Source organism: Dromiciops gliroides, chromosome 4, assembly GCF_019393635.1.
Source record: "Dromiciops gliroides isolate mDroGli1 chromosome 4, mDroGli1.pri, whole genome shotgun sequence".
NCBI lineage: Eukaryota > Metazoa > Chordata > Mammalia > Microbiotheria > Microbiotheriidae > Dromiciops > Dromiciops gliroides.
This window is the reverse complement of record NC_057864.1, coordinates 356,204,672-356,224,972: the sequence shown is the minus strand read 5'-3', so window position 1 is coordinate 356,224,972 and position 20,301 is coordinate 356,204,672. Positions and strand designations below refer to the sequence as shown.

The following is a 20,301-nucleotide window of genomic DNA, read 5'->3' as shown; positions in this document are numbered from 1 at the left end:
AAACTTGTCAAGGTGTTGGGATCCAATTTCCTTAAAGTTCTTTATGATAAGTTTACAGGGATACAAGGAGTGGCTTCTCTCTGTTTCTATAGTAAGAAGCAAGGCCTGACCAGAGTGGTCCCAAATTAGCAGTCCCTTCTTCCTCTATTACTTTACTCCTATAGTCTACCTAAAATGAGGCAGTGCCACAGGGCACAGGAAATGACCTCCTTGCACAGCTAAGCCCCCAACCCTCTGACCCAAGGATTGCCCAAGGAAAATTACACACAATGCCCCAAGTCATCTTGTCATGACCAACATTTCTGATAAATCTGATGTGACAGTCACTGCTATAGCTGCTCTAACTTCTCCACTGCCCATCTGCCCAGGCGAAGAAGGGTCTCAGGACTCCAGCTGTTGGGGATAATAATATGTGTACTACTAAATACACAGGGATGCTATGAGAAAGTGCTTTGTAAATTGTTAAGGGCTATATAACTGTGTGCCATTGTTTCTATGTAAACAGGGTAAGATTTGAGGAAGAAAGTACTTAGAATTAGCATGAATGCATCCAAGGAAAGGGCAGGAAAATTGCCAATGTTAACTATTTTGCATTCAAATCCTGTCCCCAATGCTACTCTTTCTAGCTTAGCTTTTCTTTCCATCCCATTTATCAGTCCCCCCATCAGGGAAAAGTAAATCCATTGTTATGGAAATTATTGCCACTATTATAAAATCCAGCTCCATTTCAAGAAGCCCAAATGCCAACTTTGCATCCCTAGGAATGGAGATGGGAAACAAATATTACACATAAGCACTTCATAAAACAGATCTGGGTTGATCATTTTTCAGACAGGATTTAGAAATAACAGATGTCAGGATGTGGTATTCGAAAACATCATCTCACTGGCCCATTTCAAGCCTTATCATAAGAGAGTCCTGATAGTATTTGGAAAACTGTAGGAATTCCTTACCCAGAAAGGTCTCTGTCTTACCAGTCAGTAAATTGATTGTATGTAGTTGTTTTCATTCATATGTTAATTCCAGATAACTATCTGGATTTTAAAATTATCCCACTAGACATCATTGTCACTAAAGTAATTCAGCACCCTGCTAAGACTATCCACAATACTTTGAGATAAAAGTTTTCAAATATTTTTAAATATACAATTGAAATGGATTGAGTAGCTATGTTCATTGAAATGGAACTATATTTTTCCCAGAAAAAGAATGTTTACCCATTTTTTTTTTCAGATCACACAGAAAGGGTTTCCTAAGAAATCAAAAGAGCAGTAAATTAAAATCATGCATTTTTTGCTCTAGAAATCAGGTCAAGGGGGCAGCTAGGTGGCGCAGTGGATAGAGCACCGGCCCTGAAGTCAGAAGTACCTGAGTTCAAATCCGGCCTCAGACACTTAACACTTACTAGCTGTGTGACCCTGGGCAAGTCACTTAACCCCAATTGCCTCACTTAAAAAAAAAAATTAAAAAAAAAAAAGAAATCAGGTCAAAGTGTTGATTCTTCTAAAGGCTCCAACCTTAAAACAGCTTCCTAAGCTGGGATCTGTGAACTTGTATGTGTGTGCTTTTTTTCTATATATTTTTGATATGTTTTTTCAGTAGAATTGATTTCCTCTGTAACCCTATGTATTTTATTTTATACATTTAAAAAAACATTTTTCTGAGAAAGCATCCATAGGTGTTGTTATGGTGCCAAAGGAGTCCATGACACAAAAAAGGGTTTTCAAATTTAAATCTTAACTGAAAGCTTTCCCCTCCATTCCAGGTTATTTTTTGTATAGTTTCATTTTAAATAATAAAATTTGAAAATTTATTTTGCTTCTTTAGACTGTATTAAAGCCCAGTTTTAACAGCCCAGGATAGTAGGTACCTTGGCCCCTGTATAAGTGGGTCTAATTTTCAGAAGTACCTTATTATATTCTCATGTATAATTTGGCATTGACTCTAAGAATAGTGTTACAACAAGGCATCAGTGTATTTAGTTGGACTTTTTTTTTTTTTTTGGCATTTGGCACAAAAAGACTCTTAGAACTCTAAGCCTTTATAAAAGACTAATTTGTTACAAACTGCCCTGATGCTTACTTCCCAGCCAAAATACTTCCATTAATTCACAAAGTTGCATATAGTTCTAACATTTTATCTTTATTTGACTTGAATTTCCCCCACAAATCATAAAAAATTATTTATTTTTCTTTTGTAAAAAAATGTAGTTCCAAGACCATGCAAAGCTTTTGTAGGTATTCAATTTATAAGTGGGATAATTGACTTAAGCTACTTTTTTTAAAGGCTCATCACCTTCCAGCTCAACATCAGTGGCATTCACAACAGTAGTATAGTGGCACTCATCAGAGTGACAGGAAAGGAAAAAAAAACCTTCTCCTTAAATGTTCATCTGCATAGGGGACCATCATGATGCTGTTTATGCCTTCTCATAGTGACGAACAGCCACAACATCTCCAAAGGTGAGAGTCTGAAATATTAAAATATAAATAACACTTTAAATACAGGAAAAACCATGTCAGTGGTGGCATTTTAAAAAATATTTTAATTGTTATTTAAACTACATGGAATTTTAAAACTCATATGCTTAAAAATTTGTCTGAACATTTTTTAATTCTTCCACTTTTTTCTTTAAGATTATATATAGTTCTAAATATTTCATTTATATACATATTGTAAGTCTTTATGGACAAAGTGAAATAAATATTGGCAGAGGAATCAGGTCAAATGAGAAAACGTAATTATACCTTAAATGATCATAGTAGCAACAATAGCTTATATTGAATATTACAGCTAGAAAATATCTTTGAAGGCAGGATTTGAAACTAGGTCATCCTGATGACAACTCTGTTGTTCCATCCCATTTATCATACGGTCTAACTGAGGGAACCTAAAGTGACCCAAGCTTTGGGCCTGATGTATCTAGATGATTTTTTTCAACTGTCTAAAGGAAAATTAATGGTAATTCAGGAGTCATTCTTCATAAAGGAAAAAAAAAAATATATATATATATAGAGAGAGAGATACATATACGTGTGTGTGTGTGTGTGTGTGTGTGTGTGTGTGTGTGTGTGTGTGTGTATAATTCTCTTGTACTGGTTTGCAAAGCATAGTTTCCTAAGTTTGGTATCACTAAATTTTTGGCAGATTTTGAACACAACTTGTCAAAAATTATCTGGACAAAAATGCAGTCTTTGGAATAGCTGGACACAAATTCACCAGGGGATTGTGTGATCCTTTGTGTTTTATGGTTGGAATCCAGGGATAGGACTACAAATATGGTTAAAGTAGTCCAAATTATTGACCTGTATTTTCTAGCATATGAATGTCAAACAAAACAGAGGGAAATGGTGTTTATGTGTTTTGCCAAATTCAAGTTTCCTTTAGGTTTTATCATTTCATGTACTAGTACAAATACAGGTGACATTATCTGCATGAGTTCAGTGTGTCATTGTCTTCTGGAATTTTTTTATTTGATGACTTTTATTGAAATTTGGTTTGTAATTCATCACTGACCACAGTTGAACCTTCACTTAAAACAGTCATGAAGTGAAAATGCATTGGAACTGAAGTCAAAAGAGGCAAGTCACCCAAGTCATATTGGGCAAGTCACAGAATCAGTTCAAGAAACCACTTTGATTGCCTCATGTGTAAATTGGGCCTGAAAATATTGCAATGCCTGCCAGTGTATATAAAGTGTTTTCTAATTTGCACACACAGCATCATATAAATCTAGGCTACTATGATAGGGGTTGGGGAGTTGGCATCTGAAAGATATTATCTATCTACAGTTAATGTTTTCTATGTAAATGCACTCAGATAAGGAAAGAAAATTTAGTTCTTAGTACATTTTTTTTCTTTTCCCTTTCCTTTACCTTCTACACTCAGCAATCCACTGAATTTTTGCATTTCATTACAAAATAATGGTTGTTCAAGTGTTCAGAGCCTATTATTCAAATAGTAAATACTTTTACATAATTAACTCTTCTGATTATTTTTAAATATGTAAAAAAACCTGTAAAGAATAAATGAGTTCCCTCAAATATGTGTCATCAAAATGCCATTGCCCTACATTATACAATAAGTTGTCCAAAGTAGGTGGATCAAAGTATTACATAATTTTTTACACATGTAAAGCCACTTCTGTTCACCTTAATTGGTTTAGGAAAATAAATTCAAAAATTAATTTTCTTTTTTTATTTTCTAGCATATACTTTTATCTTTTTATTATTGAAAATATTGAATATCTATACTTTTAAACTATGCCAGTATTTCAAATATATATTGGTGCTAACATTTTCTTGCTGCTCATCAATTATATGTGTAAACTTTTAAATTATTCTTCTAATTATAAAATGATTGCCATTCTTTCATATTTTCAGAATTCATTATTTATATGCAGAATTTTATTTCATTTGAGGTTTAGACATTCCGTTCTACCAATTCCGTTCTACCAAAGTCCTTTTTCTTACACATTGTAACCATTACCAAGAGAAAATTTGCTATATACTTAATATGCAATTGACTGACCTCTCATATACTATCTGCCATATGTTCTGCATTTCAAACAGCAGAGTTGTGGGGAAAAAAATTATTTTTACACATATTAATAGGTTTTTACTACTCATATTGCACATTATAAACTAAATAAATTCTAGACAGAATGCATTGTTCTTACTCACCATGACCATTTTACCATCCTTAATTTCTCTTACAAAGTTTGTCTCTTTGCCATCCCATTTCTGAACATGAACTAGCTTGTCACCATCCAGGCTCACAACAGACTATAGAGAACAAAAACACAACAGAACAAAGACAACAATAGAAATAGTTAAGATTTCTCATAAGGTGCTTAAGCCCAAAAGGAAGCAACACAGTTCTTAACTTCTCTTCAAAGGAAATTTGTGAAACAACTGGAACAACTGATTGGTGTTATGGTAAGAGCTCAATCTATGGTTGGCATCACACACAATTGCTATACTATAATTAACTATAATAAAACTTGGATTACACAACTTCTGTTATTAATTATTTTATTAGAGTGCATAGCTTAGTTAAAAGTTCAATGCCTTCATGTATAAGAAATTAAAATTTCATATCAAAACAAATAATTATTCATTTCTATACCATTTGTACCTATATGAAGCATTGAAATGAAACAAATTTTATGTTATTTTCATCCAATCTTCTCAAAGAAGTTAGGAGGAATGCATGTTCGCTTCTTTTGAATGTATACTTCAGTTTGCACTGTTTAAGAAATATAGTTCAAGTAGAAAATGAGGAGAAAGATAGGACATAGCCTCAATGAAAAGGGAAAATTTGAACTAGAGAAAGAACTCAAAATAGATCGTGGATCAGGGAGGTTGATCTGATACCCCAAGTACCAATAATGAGATAAAAGTCTTCCCAGTAGAAAATGATTCCTTCCAGGGCTCCCCACCACTGAATTGAAATCCCCCACAGAAAGAAATTGATGGGGAGAGTTTAAACACAGAATTTCAAATTTGAGAGTTCAGTGGGCATCTAATCCAACCCATACCTTGAAAAGAATCTCAGACGGATAGATAGATGATGGAGATAGATATAAAGATATAGATAGCTAGGCAGATAGACAAACAGATATAGATACATACAAATAGTTATTGCATATCCAACAACTAGATATATCAATATCTAACAACTGATCAGAGTCCCCCTTCCCAAGGTAGCCCACCCATTCCACTTTTAGATAGCTCTCCTTGTGATAAAGTTATTTTCCTTCCATCCTAAAGCTTAAATTTCCTTCCTTAACAACCTCACTCGGGTTCTGTCCCTTCTGGGGAGAAGTTGAATTACTTACTTTGCAGTTTCTATCATCTGGAGTTGTTTCATCAAATTCTTCTCCCAAATGGAAGCTGATTTCTGTGTTCTTGAAGGTGCTCTGAGTCCTGATCACCACTTTGTCCCCTTCTTGACTGATTATCACTGTTGGTTTAGTCACATTTCCCACCTGCCTTGTGGCAAAACCCACTCCTACAGCACCAAGGAGAAACAATACTTGTCACTCTCGGACCTCCAAAAGTTGCTGGACTTGCAGTGAGAACTTGCAACTAGTAGACAACTTTCAAAACCTTTCCTCGTTTTTCCTGTTTCCTCACACTCACACTCCCCACCCCACACCAAAACGCTGTCTGGGAAATCAAGGCATCCTAAGGCACAATCAGATATTTAGTCATGTAACATGATTTTATCTGCCAAAATAACTGACACTGATGAAAAGAAGATAAAATCAAAACATCTGCAAGCTCTTTTTAGCCTCAAATTGTAAACACAAACCAGTCAGAAGAATCCAGGTTTAGGTCTAGAGAGGACAGATAACAAAGGCTACATTTACATCTGCTGGAAAAAGCAATCTCAGAATTGGAGACCTGGGCTCTGCCTTTCTTTTTAGTCTTCCACACATGACAGTTGAAAAAGGATTCAGAAAACCCCACACACATACATATTGTGGTTTTCAGAAAGAGTTGTCTTATCTTTTACTTACCCAGTGCCTTCATGTATTCATCAAAGTTATGACTGTCGGTCAGTTTCCAGGTAGCACAGAAAGCCTCCACCATTCTTTTTTTTTCCCCTCTCTAGCTTGAGACAACTTAGAAGATCTGCTTGATTTTCCTGGCCGTGCACTTCAGCTCCAGCTTCTTATTTGAAGTAGAGGTGGGCAAAGAGCAAGGATTAGAGCTGAAATCCCCACCCCTCCCCTGTCCCTCTTTCTAGGAGCCTGGAGATGGGGAGGGGGAATGGAATCGAGGAGCAAGGGGCCCAATCCTCTTTGTGATTGGCTCAGGCCACTGGGTCAGCAGAGTAGGGCAGGCACCACCCACCCTGCACACTACAGCCCTTATCCCTGATGGGACTATGCAAAGGGAGGCCTTCTTAGGGCTGGGGGGAGGGGAAAGAAGCAAAAAAAAAAAAATGAGAGAGGGTCTTTCAAGTTTAGCTTGAAATTTTGGCAATACTAACACAAGGCTGTGAAAAGGAAAAAGAAAAACTCAATAGGACATTCAGATTGATTTCCGTTGAACATGAAGATGGTGACAAATGAAAGCCCCATGAAGAAAATTACAGTAATGCCAAGTTTTTTAAACCAAAGGATGTTGAAGACTCCCCCCCTAGGGGGAAAAGGGCCTTCATCCACTCCTGGTTTAATTTTAATTTTATTTTGCTCAGAGTAAGTGGAGAGAGAGAGAGAGAGAGAGAGAGAGAGAGAGAGAGAGAGAGAGAGAGAGAGTGTCAAATATGAGATAAAGTTAAACCAGGAGGGGAAAAAGGGCCTTTCCCCATATATGATGTGTGTTGCCCTGCCTGCCAACAGAAAACAAGCAGATTTTAGAGCCCTCGTTGTCCTTAGCAAGAATAGGAGACTTAGAATGCAATGAGAAAGCATCCAAGAAAGGGTAAGAGGGTTCATTATGGGGGTTGGGGAGGAAATAGGAATTGTCTAGGTAGAGAAAAGTGTGCTACTTTTCCTTCTTTGCCCAGATTATACAGTAGAAACTGTCTAGAAAAAGCAGGACAGGATATCTGAATGATTAGCATTTTCAAAGACAGAGTCCTCACATGCCTGCACCATAGGACCCTATGGTTTCTCCAGGGCTACCAATCTAAGGCAGCATAGGGAGGAGAGCAAAAGTTAAAGAAACTAGCTGTTGCAGGGGCGTCTGCTTCCAACAGTAGCTCTCCACAGGCTCTTACTCATATAGAGTATAGCTGAAATTGACGTGTGCTTATAAGTCATGCTGACTTATGTTAAAACAAAATATTTCTAAGACTACTTGAGAATTTTAAGGAGCTATTAGAATTCCCTGGGAGGCCCCCAAATCACCATAAATGAATGAAAAGGTATTTATTAAGCCCTTACTGTGTTTGAAGCAATGCTAAAAGCTGGAGATACAAATAAAAACATAAAATTTTTAAAAAGGCAGCCCCTGTTCTCAAGGAATTTATAATAAGGGGAGGCAAGACACATAAGAGAGTGATGGTTTCTCAGAAAAGGCAAAGTCAAAGGGATACTGAGTAGAACCATATGGCAAAGGAATAACGTCTTCTTTCCAGAAGCAATGGTATATATTTGATTATTGCACTCTGAAGGAAAGATGGGAGGTGGGGACAGGAGAGGCAGGGTATGATAAGAGGAAGATTTTATGTGGCTTTCTTCTGGTGGCTGAGATAAGCCAGAAGTAGTGAATTCTCATCTTTTTGCAGGGACCCAGAATGGATCATGTCACACACTGAGTCTCCCAGATCTTAACTATTCTTAAGGCATGTCTTCCATATTCTAGAATTTTGTAATTTTTTTAAACCTCGGTTAAGAGAACTTTGCATTACTCTCTATTAATGGACAAAAGATTCAGTCTATTGTTCCAACTATTTGAGATGTTTAAATTGAGATTCTGATGCCATTCAAATTATTAGCTACCTTTCCCAGCTCCATGTCAGCAATTAAATACAAAGAACTGTCTTTGTCTTTATACATGATGTTTAAAGATTAAAAGATTGAAAATGTAGAACAGAACAGGATTGAGAATGGAGCCCTGGGACACACCATGAATAAACCACACTCCAAATCAGTTATTCAATAAATATCAAACCACTGGACTGACTTACAGTCAGCCTGCCTGGAAGGACATCATAGCAATATCAAGGCCTTACTAAAATCCAGATACATTATAGCTACTGAAAAATATTGAATACTGTCTTTTGGATTACATTTTCCAGATGTCTCTGAAGATGTGAGGGTGATTATTTTGCTGTAGCCAAAGAAAGCACAAATTGCTACAAAACAATTCTGTAGGTAAGCAGCTCTCAGATATCTGACACTAGTAGATTTAAATACTTTTCATGTTCCATTCCACAATAATACAGGATTGAAATGGTAAAATGCGATCTAGGAGGATTATTTTAAGAGGCACTATTTTCCTTTCACACATTAGGATTTAATTTTTATCCCTTTTGTAAATCTTCTTTTAGGACAGGGTTTTTCATAGATAAAAGAAATGTGAAAGAATGATTCACTAATACTAAAATAACTATTGATGAACTCCGAATATGGTGACCACCCTTCCTTCTGTGTCCCCCCCCCACCAACCCCTTTGGCAACACATACAAGTTTGCCAGTGCTTGGATGGCTGCTTAAGGATTTAGAGGTAGATGAGGAATTTTGACTTGTACATGAAACTTACAGGAAAATTATAGGGGAAAGACAATAGAACATACCATAGTTACTTGAGTTGATGTGTTTAATCCTCTCCTGTGCTGTTAAAATGCTTCAAACAAAAAGTTCATTCTAAGAATGAAAACCGGGGCAGCTAGGTGGCGCAGTGGATAGAGCACTGGCCCTAGATTCAGAAGGACCTGAGTTCAAATACAGCCTCAGACCCTTGACACTTACTAGCTGTGTGACCCTGGGCAAGTCACTTAACAACAATTGCCTCACCAAAAAAAAAAAAAAAGAATGAAAACCATTGCATTTGATAGTTTCAAATAAATGTCTGTCAAATTTACTTAGAAATTTAACAGACGAGGATGTAAATGAAAGGATGGGGGAGAAGATAGGAATAATGAAGACTGATTACATGAAAATAAATTATTCTAAGGATTTTGGAACAATTTGTTGATTACACTATGACATTATGCAACTATATGCAACGACAACTGGAGATAGACACATCTTTTATTTAGTGTTAATTGGAAAAGCAGCACAGTATAATTGAAACAACCCTGGACTAAGGTTTAGAAGACATGAAGGAGCAGCTAGGTGATGCAGTGGATAGAGCACCAGCCCTGGAGTCAGGAGGACCTGAGTTCAAATTCGGCCTCAGACACTTAACACTTACTAGCTGTGTGACCCTGAGCAAGTCACTTATTCCCAATTGCCTCACCAAAAACAGAAACAAAAAGAAGAAGAAGAAGACATGGAATTAGTTGCCAACTCCACTATAAATTAGCAATGTAACCTCATGCAAGTCACTAAGCCTCTCCAGGTCTCAATTTCCTTATCTATAAAATGAAAAGATTGAATTTAAAAAATTTCTATCTTCCTTTTCAGTTCTAATGTTTAATTAATGTTTGGTTTAATGAACTAATAGTATACACATAAACATTTATTTTTAATTGAAGAATTAAACAGCCTAGGAAGAAAAGCATTATTCTTTGTTTTTGTTTTTGTTTTTCCTATTAGAAGAGTTCGTGTTGTAGTGGAAATAGGATTGGCTCTGGAGGACCTCTGTTCAAATCATGCCTCTGATATTTGTTATTGGAATGACTTTGTGCAAGTCACTTAACCTCTTTAGATCTCAATTTCCTCTTTTATAAAATGAGGAATTATGATTAGATGACCTCAGAGTTCCACATATAAGATCCTTAAAAGGTTGATTAAGAATATATATTTTAATGCAATGCAGGCTGCTATCCCTAAGTCCACTCTCCTTCAGCCTCCCTTTATATCTCTTTTTAACCTTCACTTTCCTCTTCTTATTTGCACTCCTTAATTCTATACCCTGGGGCAGCTAGGTGGCATAGTAGATAGAGTTCCAGGACTGGAATCAGGAGGTCCTGAGGTCAAATTTGGCTTCAACGACAACAATGTGGCAAGTGTGTTTTGGCCCATTCTCCCAGAGCTAAGTTGGCTATCTTCCCTCAGGGTTCTAAGGATATCCTTTGTGGTTTGGAAATGTTTCTAAACTATTGGCTCAAGCCTCCACCCATGACCACTATTAGATAATAGTGTATATCATATATCAGTTCCCTCTAACCACTCACATCAATTAGCTTTTGCAAAGGAATGTTTACTTTAAGATATAACTAAAACAGTAGTACAAAGATCTCTCCAGATAATCTCAGGGGGAACACTCTTCCTCATCCCACTTCAGTTTCTGGAGAGAGTAGGTTCAAACTTTGCCAAGGTTGTTTTTAATTTTTTTCTATACATCTTTAAATTTTTTAATTTAGTTTTTCAATTAAAAAATTGCTTTCTCATTCTCCTGCCTTACATTATTCATTCAAAAAAGGAAGAAAAATAAAATCCTTGTAATAAATATGCATAGTGAAATAAAACACATTCCTTAATTGACCATGTCCAAAAATATTGTCTCAATTTCTACCAAGTATAAGAAGTGTGTAGGTGTTTCTGTATTGATCAGAGTTCTTTAGTCTTTCAAGGTTGTTTGATTTTACAGTGTCATTTGTCGAATATTAAAATATAGTTTTTGAATCTGCCTGTCTCCTACAAACAGATCATAGAAATAATCTTTAATCCCTCCTACAAAATTATAAACAGATCAGAGAAATTATAATCTTATAATATCTCCTACAAAACGAACCAGATCAGAGAACGTGATACCTGTCCTACTATGAAACAGATCAGAGACAGACAGAAAAACATAATATCAATTTAATATTTTGTCCCAAGAAGAAAGATAACACAACGTGATCATGTGGAGACTTCCCTCCTAAGAGAGAAGCTCGGGGGACTTCCCATTTCTGAGGGTATATATGGTTTTAGTCCACTTATTACAGGGCATTGTCAGTTTCAATAGCATGATATGGAAATCAACCCAGAAGCAAAAAACAGTTTAACAACTTCAGTTATAACAAGTATAGAGGAAATACAGAAGCATCATGATAAGACTACAGGATTCCAAAAAAGGGTTTGGCAAGGATGAGGATGCCCAGATATTACCATAAGATAGGGACATACTATCCTGAGGGAAAAGAAGTCACTAAGTAGGGTCCTTTATCTGCTAGCTATGTAGGTTCAGGTTTGGAGTTCAGTTGAAGGACATTTTGCTCCTATTAACCCAGGGTTTCATAAAAAATACTTTTGGATAATAAGGTACCTCCATCAAATCCAGGTGATCCATATATTCATTTAACACATTTTATAACTTGTTCTACTGTTTTCACACTCTATCATTTTATACAAGTCTTCACAGGTTTTTGTGAAACCACTGCCTTCAAAATTCCTTACACCATAAAAGTATCCTATTACATTCACATGCCATAATTTGTTCACCCATTCCTCAACTGATGAGTAATCAATGAACATTTATTTAGCACTTTCTATGTACCAGGCACTGTACTAAGTGCTGGGCATATAAAAAATAAGCAAAAGATAATTCCTGCCCTCAAGGAGCTTGTAGTAGTTGTTGTTTGTCCTTTGTTCTTATTTATTTATTCATTCATTCATTATGGATTTATTGATTTTTTTTTGCGAGGCAATGAAGGATAAGTGACTTGCCCAGGGTTACACAACTAGTAAGTTGTCAAGTATCTGAGGTCATATTTGAACTCAGGTCCTCCTGAATCCAGGGCCGGTGCTTTATCCACTGGGCCACCTAGCTGCCCCTTGTCCTTTGTTCTTCTTTTTCTTTTTTTTTTTTTTAGTGAGGCAATTGGGGTTAAGTGACTTGCCCAGAGTCACACAGCTAGTAAGTGTTAAGTGTCTGAGGCCAGATTTGAACTCAGGTACTCCTGACTCCAGGGCCGGTGCTCTATCCTCTGCACCATCTAGCTGCCCCTTGTCATTTGTTCTTGAAGAGTGATATCAAGGTAATATCATGACTTGCAGTAAATTGGATTTAAGTAAAGTAGGGCTGTGCAACGTCACCATCCTCACTCTCTCCTCCAGAGCCATCTGGGTCCAGTGGCAAGGTCTATATCAGGACGAATGGAGATGACCTTGGATTTTTTTTTTTAAGGCAATTGGGGTTAAGTGATTCACCCAGGGTCACACAGCTAGTAAGTATCTGTGGTGAGATTTGAACCCAGGTCCTCCTGATTCCAGGGCCAGTGCTGTATCCACTGTGCCACCTAGCTGCCCATATGGGTGTATGCATGCATACATATATACATACACACACACACACACACACACACACACACACACACAGCAAGCTAAGTATGATAAATAAGAAAGAACAGAGAAAAGATGCTAGTATTAAGAGAGGTCGGAAAAGATTTCCTCCCCTAAAAGATGGAATTTTAGTTGGGATTTAAAGGAAGCCAGAGAAGTCAGTAGTTAAAGCTGAGGAGGGAAAGCATTTCAGGTATGAGGGACAGCCAGAGAAAATGCCTTGAACCAAAAGATGGAGTGTCTTATCTGTAGAGCAGCCAGGAGGCCAGTGTTCTTGAATGGAAGAGTACATGGCAGTGAGTAAGGGGCAAAGACTGGAAATATAGGAGGGAATAGGTTATAAGGGGCATTGAATGTCAGAGTAGTTGATCCTGGAGATGATAAGGAGCCACTGGAATGGTACAAGAGTACTACTTGTGCTAAGTTGTTAATTTTCTATACCAGTCATCGCTCTCATTTCTGTTAAACTTCTCCCCTACGGTGCTTTCATTTCACTTATACATTCATTTTTAAACTCTTGCTTCATTTTGTCCAAGAATTCTAGCTGAATTTGTGCTCAAGCTCAGTTTTTCTATGAGGCTTTAGTTGTAGATGTTAGAGAGTCATTCTCTTCTGAGTTTGAGTCTTTGATCTCCCTGTCAACATAATCATTTTTAATGGTGAGATTCTTTTTTTTCTTTGTTATACATTTTTTTCAGCTTGAATTCTTGACTTTGGACTTTACATTTGGGGCAAATTCTGTGCATTTTTGAAGTAAACATCTGCGTACTGCTTGGTCTTGTTTTTTAATCTTTTAGGTTCTACTCCTTCTTTCATTGGATATTGAGTTCTGTGTTCTTTAAGTATTTTAGGAGTAGCTCCATTTGGAGACTTGAAAGCTTTCATTGTACAGGGCAAAGTTTGAATATTACCCTCTTGATCTGAGTTTTGCAAGAGCGTGTCCTGGGTTTGGGTCTGAACAATACAATTATGGGTTTACCCCTGGTTAAATTTCTGATAGAGTGCTACTGAACCCAACTGCCACAAACTAGTTGGAAGGTTCTGAAGGATAAGATGGACAGAATTACAGATCCTCCTTCAGTAGAAGTGATGTAGGAGGCAAAAAAGGGTTAATAGAAAAACCTAAGAACCAAGCTCTAATACAGATATTAGCTCTAAAAGGGAGTTAGGTTAGGTTCTCATACCCATAGTGATCAACATCCATAACGGACCAGAGTGGGTCAGGTCAAAATAACAATAAAGGAAAAAGACAACCTATAGAAATTCTAATGAAAAATGGAGATGTTTTGAAACCAGCCATGGGATTCAGAAAGAGACATGAGCAGAAAAGGCCAAATTTGTCTCCACATTCACTTTATGACATGTAAACCCCCAAAACACACCTCCACTGAAAAAGGTACCCTCCTCGGGGGTTGGCTTAGAACCCCAGGAACTCCAAATCAGGATAAGCCCTCCCCTGAAACACCAGTAGGTGGAAATTATTATAATGAGACTGATAATCAATTTACCCATACTATAAATATAACTGTCTTTCCTTTCCTTATTTGAGAGATACCTTTCCACTATTGTGTTTCTCTCCCTGTGGTCACCCACAGTATTGCAATAAAACTTGGGAAACAGATTCACTGAGTCTTGTAATTCTTTTGGGACAACTCACCAATCAATTTGACCCCAAAATTCCATCCCACATCAGAAGCAACCTATGCCAGCTACTCTGCTTTAGAATTCAGACCAAACCAAAGGCTAGATCTGAGACTTCTACTTCTGGGATCCGAGCTACAGTTGTTGCTTGCTTCTGTTTCTGATCCTTGCCCAGTACACAACCTTAGGCCTGTGACCTCTTTTTACCTTGGTCTAACATTTCTAACTAGTCCCCTCCTCAGTCCATACTCAATATGTGATAGAGCACTGTGATGTAAGTAACAGAGCTCTCAGTTGGCACCTGTTTCTGCAACCTTCACAGTGTTATGCTCCTCTGTGCTAGATCCCACACCTCTTCTTGTCCTGGTACACAGCCCCAGGCCCTATTTCAGTCTCTGAGCTGGAAGGCTCCTCATAGCACCCTTCTGGTCTGACCCTGTCCCATGTATGCCAACCACTGTCTCTGGATGCAAACATGAGCTGGAAAATGATTCATAATTTTTCCTTGGAATTCCTGATCAAGACATAGTCTGATACATTTTTTTATATCTTTAATCCTTACCATATAGTACTGTGCCTAGCAAGTGCTAAATAAGACTTATTAAATTGAATTGAATTCATATTCATATTACCTTCATTGTAGTATCTAGGCCTCTCCTTCCCTAGGTTGTGGCGGAAGTTAGACTTTTCTCAAAAATCATTCTTATTTTTCTATTTAAAATAAAAGCAAAGAATGGACAATTTGATGTCAATTCAAATATGAGGGTTTTATTAAGAACAAGAGTATGACAGATTCTTACTATGCCATCTGTAGGAATGTTCCCACTGCCAGAATGAATTCATAGAAATTTTCTTTCCAAGGAGACTTCTGGTTTGCTTACAGTAGTTAATTAGCATTTGTGAATTGGAGAGCTGGACAGATTTGTTTGTTATCCCAATCTTTGTAGAACTATGCCATTTGTTCTGCAAACCAAAGACAGAAGTGAGTTTTGAATAATGATTATCAGTCTTAGGAAGTTAAGAGGTAGTGAGTAGACATATTTTAAAGAGAAGATATAAAATATCTTTATCAGGTTTGGGTAGATTGCATACATAATTCTGGCAACAACTTTATGAGAAATTTTTTAACCTTTCTTCTGAGTGAAAACAAATTTGTTTTAAAACAAAGGACCTAGAATAAAGTCCCATGCATCTAGAATCATTTTAATGCTGTCTCTTAGTTGAACAAATTGATAAATGCTTTATATGTACCTTCTAGAAGACCTCTTACGTTTGACTATTAAGTCTCAGGAGAGTAACGTAGAAAGTTCTATAATCCATTGAGAGAGATGAAGTGTTTTTCATTACTGTCCATACTGCTAGCTCCTGACTCTGTCAATCAAAATGATGAGTATAATAGCACTTTAATATTTCCAACATGTTTTACCTCATTTGAAAAACATTCAATTCTAATAAAGGAATATAATCAGAGCATGTATTGTCATATCAAATTGCATTGTGATCATCAGTAGGGGAGGTCTTTGCGGAACTTGATGATGAAATCTGTTATGGGCCTAGTACATCAAAGAACCTTGTCCTTGAGAAACTAAACCAAAGGACAGACACACCTAAAGAGATAAGTGGCACCTGGGGACTGAGCTAGTTCCAGAACCATCACCCTTCATTCCAGTCTCCCCCCACCCCTGGGGAGATAAGATTAGGTGTGGCTGCTGCTTTTGTGTTGTGAGGATGAGAGAGATGGCTTGAGAGATCCACAGCCACCCCTCACCCAATTCCCCCAGCCACTACCAGTGGGGGATGGTCCCTCCCCCAATAAGGGAACTTTCCACAGTCAGATGATCACCCCCATCAGTCCTCTATAAAAGTATCTATCTGCCTGTCTCCTGCTCCTGGAGATAGGTATATCAGGGCCACACCTATGTGCTGTGGCTTCTCCCCATGAGAAATCCAAGGATTTCTTTCTTGGTTTCCTTTCCGTAGCACCCTAAATAAACTATTATTTTATTATAATTGGATTTGTGTGCAAGAAGGTATAATTCTTTAAAGAAGAATCCCTAAGGATCCCAAACCCCTACCCCTATCTCAAACCCCCCACATATTTCCCTACAACAAAATCTATCATACAGAAGTTAAAGTTTATAGGCTTTGGAGTGAAACTGAGATCATTCTAGATCACAATACTGTGTCCAGAATTCAAACCTGATCCTCTCCCTTATTGATTAAATGAAACTAGATTCTTGCATATCCTACATTCTTCCCCACATCTATTAAAAAACTTCTGGAGGCTTTTTGTCCTCCATTATATTTGTAACAATATGGGGTGTGGGTGTAGGATACAACGTGTGAACAGTGCTTCTCAAATTCTCAAGGCGTCAGTCCAGAGTTGTATTTTATTTTATCTTCATTCTGTCTTCTGTATGTGAATCAAAAATAAATTCAAACCAACCACCCAACCCACTTTGTAAATTGGGGTTGATGTGTGTTTCAGGAGGGGGGAGGTGCACTAAACAGAAATAGAGAAAATGGGAGACTGGAACTTCAGTCATGCATTATCCAGTTCATCTAAATAACATGAATGAATGAATGAATGAAAAACTGCCTAATAAGCACTTACTATGTACAAAGCACCATGATAGGGGTATTAGTACAAAAGTAAGATAGTCCATTCTCTCAGGCAGCTCACATTCTATTAGGGTGAGATAATACACAAAGGAAATTTCAGCTGAGGGCAGATGGAAAGACCCCCATGGCGCTTAGGGTACAACAGCAAAGCAGATGGTAATATGTACCAAAGAGACAAAAACTGAAATTCACATTCTAAAAAATCTTACCAAAAGCAGCTTTTATAAATATCATCTCTACAAGACATCCAGTTGCCTTAAAAAAAAAATCTCTCTGAAAGCAGTCTTCATAGGAAAAAAACCATCTGTAATAATCACATTGCTGACTTTCTTCTAAGTAAACACAAACTTCTAAAGTTCTAATTTTGTTGTAAATTCAGTTTTTCTTTTTTTTAAGTAATAAATATTTTTATTTATAGTTTTGAGTTCCAATTTTTATCCCTCTCCCTGAGGTGGTAAGCAATCAGATATAGGTTATGTATGTGCAATTATGTAAAACATTACCATATTAGTCATTTTGTACAAGAAAACTTGAATAAAAGAGGGGAAAATGAAATAAAGTGAAAAATGGCATGCTTCAGTCCGTGTTCCATCAATACCAGTTCTTTCTTTGGAGGTGGATAGTATGTTTCATCAGTAGTCCTTTGGGATTGTCTTAGATCGTTATATTATTGAGAATAGTTAAGTCATTCACAGTCTTTCATCAAACAGGATTGCTCTCTCTGTGCAAAACATTGTCTTGGTTCTTCTCACTTCACTATACATCAGTTCATACTAGTCTTTCCAGAACTTTCTGAAATCCTGCTTGTCATTTCTTATAGCACAATAATATTCTGTCACCGTCTTATACCACAATTTGTTTAGCTATTCCCCAATTGATGGACATACATTTGATTTCCAATTCTTAGCCACCATCAAAAGAGCTGCTCTAAATATTTTTTGTAAAAATAGGTCTTTTTTTCTTTTTTTGGATGTCTTTGGGATATAAACCTAGCTGTGGTATTGCTAGATCAAAGGGTATGCACAGTTCTATAGCCCCTTGGGCATAGTTCAAATTGCTCCCCAGAATAGTTGGATCTTTTCAGAACTCTACCTATAGTGGATTAGTGTCCCAGCTGTCCCACATCCCCTCCAACATCCAATATTTTCCATTTTTGTTATATTTGCCACTCTGATAGGTATGAGGTGATACCTCAGAGTTGTTTTCATTTGCATTTCTCAGATCAATAGTGATCTAGAGCATTTTTATATGACTATAGATAGCTTCATAAATTTAGTTTTTCTAATGGCTTTGTTGACTTAATTTCCTCCTTAATTGCACATTTCCTTCAAATTTTTACCAAATACCTTACCTTATTTTCTATCTTATCTGAATGTGGCTGCTAATATTACAAAAAAGTGAAGAGATCAAGACAGAAAATACAAGTTTAAGACCATGCACTTACTGAACCATTAACATTTAATATATTAATTGAGATGAAATGGCTTACACCATCATCAAACTAAAAACCTTTTTTCTGCTTGATGCTATTTATTACTTCTTTGAATTGGCCACAGTCATAGTAATGCCTCTGGGGTAGCAATGGCCTGATCTCATTATCAGCTAAGATTTTGAGATTATTATGCTTAACTCTTAAACAAAAACAAACAAAAAAAAAAATCACATGTTGTGTAACTGTGGAAGGATCAAAAAAGAACCCTCAAAAGAAGAAAGGGCACAAAGGGGACATGATGCTTCCTTTAGTGGTCCAGGATCATAACTGAATGGCAGATTCTTGGAGAGAGAGGATTTGAGGCTGGTGGGGCAATTTGAGTCAGAAACAAGGTTTTTTGTTAGTTTTTGCTTTCCCCCAAACCCCTGGGCAATAAAATAAAATAAAATAAAAGGAAAGGAAAGGGGTAGGAGGGGGAGGGGGAGAAGAGGAGGTAAGATGGTGAACCAGGTATTGAATACTCTGATCAATGATGTCCAACCACAAACTTATTATTTTTTTCCTTTCCTGGTGCCTGGGAAGAGAAAAAAATCCATTTTTATCTTATGTTCAAACTGCCATACCAGATCCTTCTCCACAGGCAGGGTGGGCTACTGCCCCCCGACACACTCATCAGTCTCTGTCTCTGTTGATCTGCTGTATCCCTGGGATACTAGGAGAAGCCCCTCTCCTTTTCTCCAAGTGTCCTTTTTCCTCCTTTGGAGGATTCTTTGTGGGGCGAGGTGGGGGGCACGGGGGGAACGGACGATACTCAGTCTCTAAACCATGCAATATTTCCTTTCTTTTTCCTGTCTAGAGGAGACACTACACATATAAATCAGACTATAATAGTATCAGAACATGGTATATAGAATGAAAAGAACATAAAATAATTGAATCTTAGTGTTTCAAAGAATCATAGAAGCCATCTAGCATAGTAGTCTCAAACTCAAACAGAAATGGATTTCAGGGGCCAGAGTTTCATACTTCTGATCTAGCACATTCTCTACCTAAACCCTGAATTCTGTCTAAGACTCCCTAGTGTTATTAAGTTTTGTATCACAATGGAGGCAGTGTAAGAGAAAAGGAAGTATTCCAGAGATGTTACAAAGGAAAAATCTATAGGCTTTGGCATTATATTGGATAAAGGGAAGGGAGGAGAAGACACAGAAAAAATTAGAGGATGATACCTAGGCTATGAGCCAGAGGGAAGAATGGTATCAACTTCTACACTAATAGCCTATTTTACAGTGGAGAAAATTGAGGCTGGGAAAAATGAGTCACCTAGGTTCCATAGGCACTCAGCAAATGAGTAGCAGAACTAAACCTTTAACTTAGATCTTTTGACCCCAATTCTACCTAATTCCAGTATTTCTGTTCTTTCCAATAAAGCATGTTCCCCTTATTTAAAAAAAAATGCTTCAAGGACCTGTAATTTAACTAGTGTCCATTCCTTCTATAGCTACAACCTCAGTTATAATTTACAATCTTGGAGAGTTGCCTGAGGCTCACTGAGATTATAATGACTTCCCCATGGTTAGCATCAGAGGATAGATTTTGAGCTCAGGTTTTCCTAACTCCAAAATCCAATATCCTATCCATTCCATTATTCAAGACTGCATTTGGTATAATTTTGTATCACCCATTTCCCCTTGATTTGGGGGCAAGTAATGTAATG

At 37.1% G+C, this 20,301-nt stretch overlaps 1 protein-coding gene across 1 annotated transcript; it reads right to left on the bottom strand.

The window, feature by feature from the left end:
- Positions 1-2,121: 2,121 nt before the first annotated feature.
- FABP7 (fatty acid binding protein 7) lies at positions 2,122-6,839 on the bottom strand. Its single transcript, XM_044001959.1, has 4 exons — positions 6,524-6,839; positions 5,840-6,012; positions 4,683-4,784; positions 2,122-2,470 (listed from the first exon to the last, which is right to left on the bottom strand). The coding sequence occupies exons 1-4, from the start codon at positions 6,594-6,596 to the stop codon at positions 2,420-2,422; spliced, it is 399 nt and encodes a 132-aa protein (XP_043857894.1). The 5' UTR covers positions 6,597-6,839; the 3' UTR covers positions 2,122-2,419.
- Positions 6,840-20,301: the final 13,462 nt, after the last annotated feature.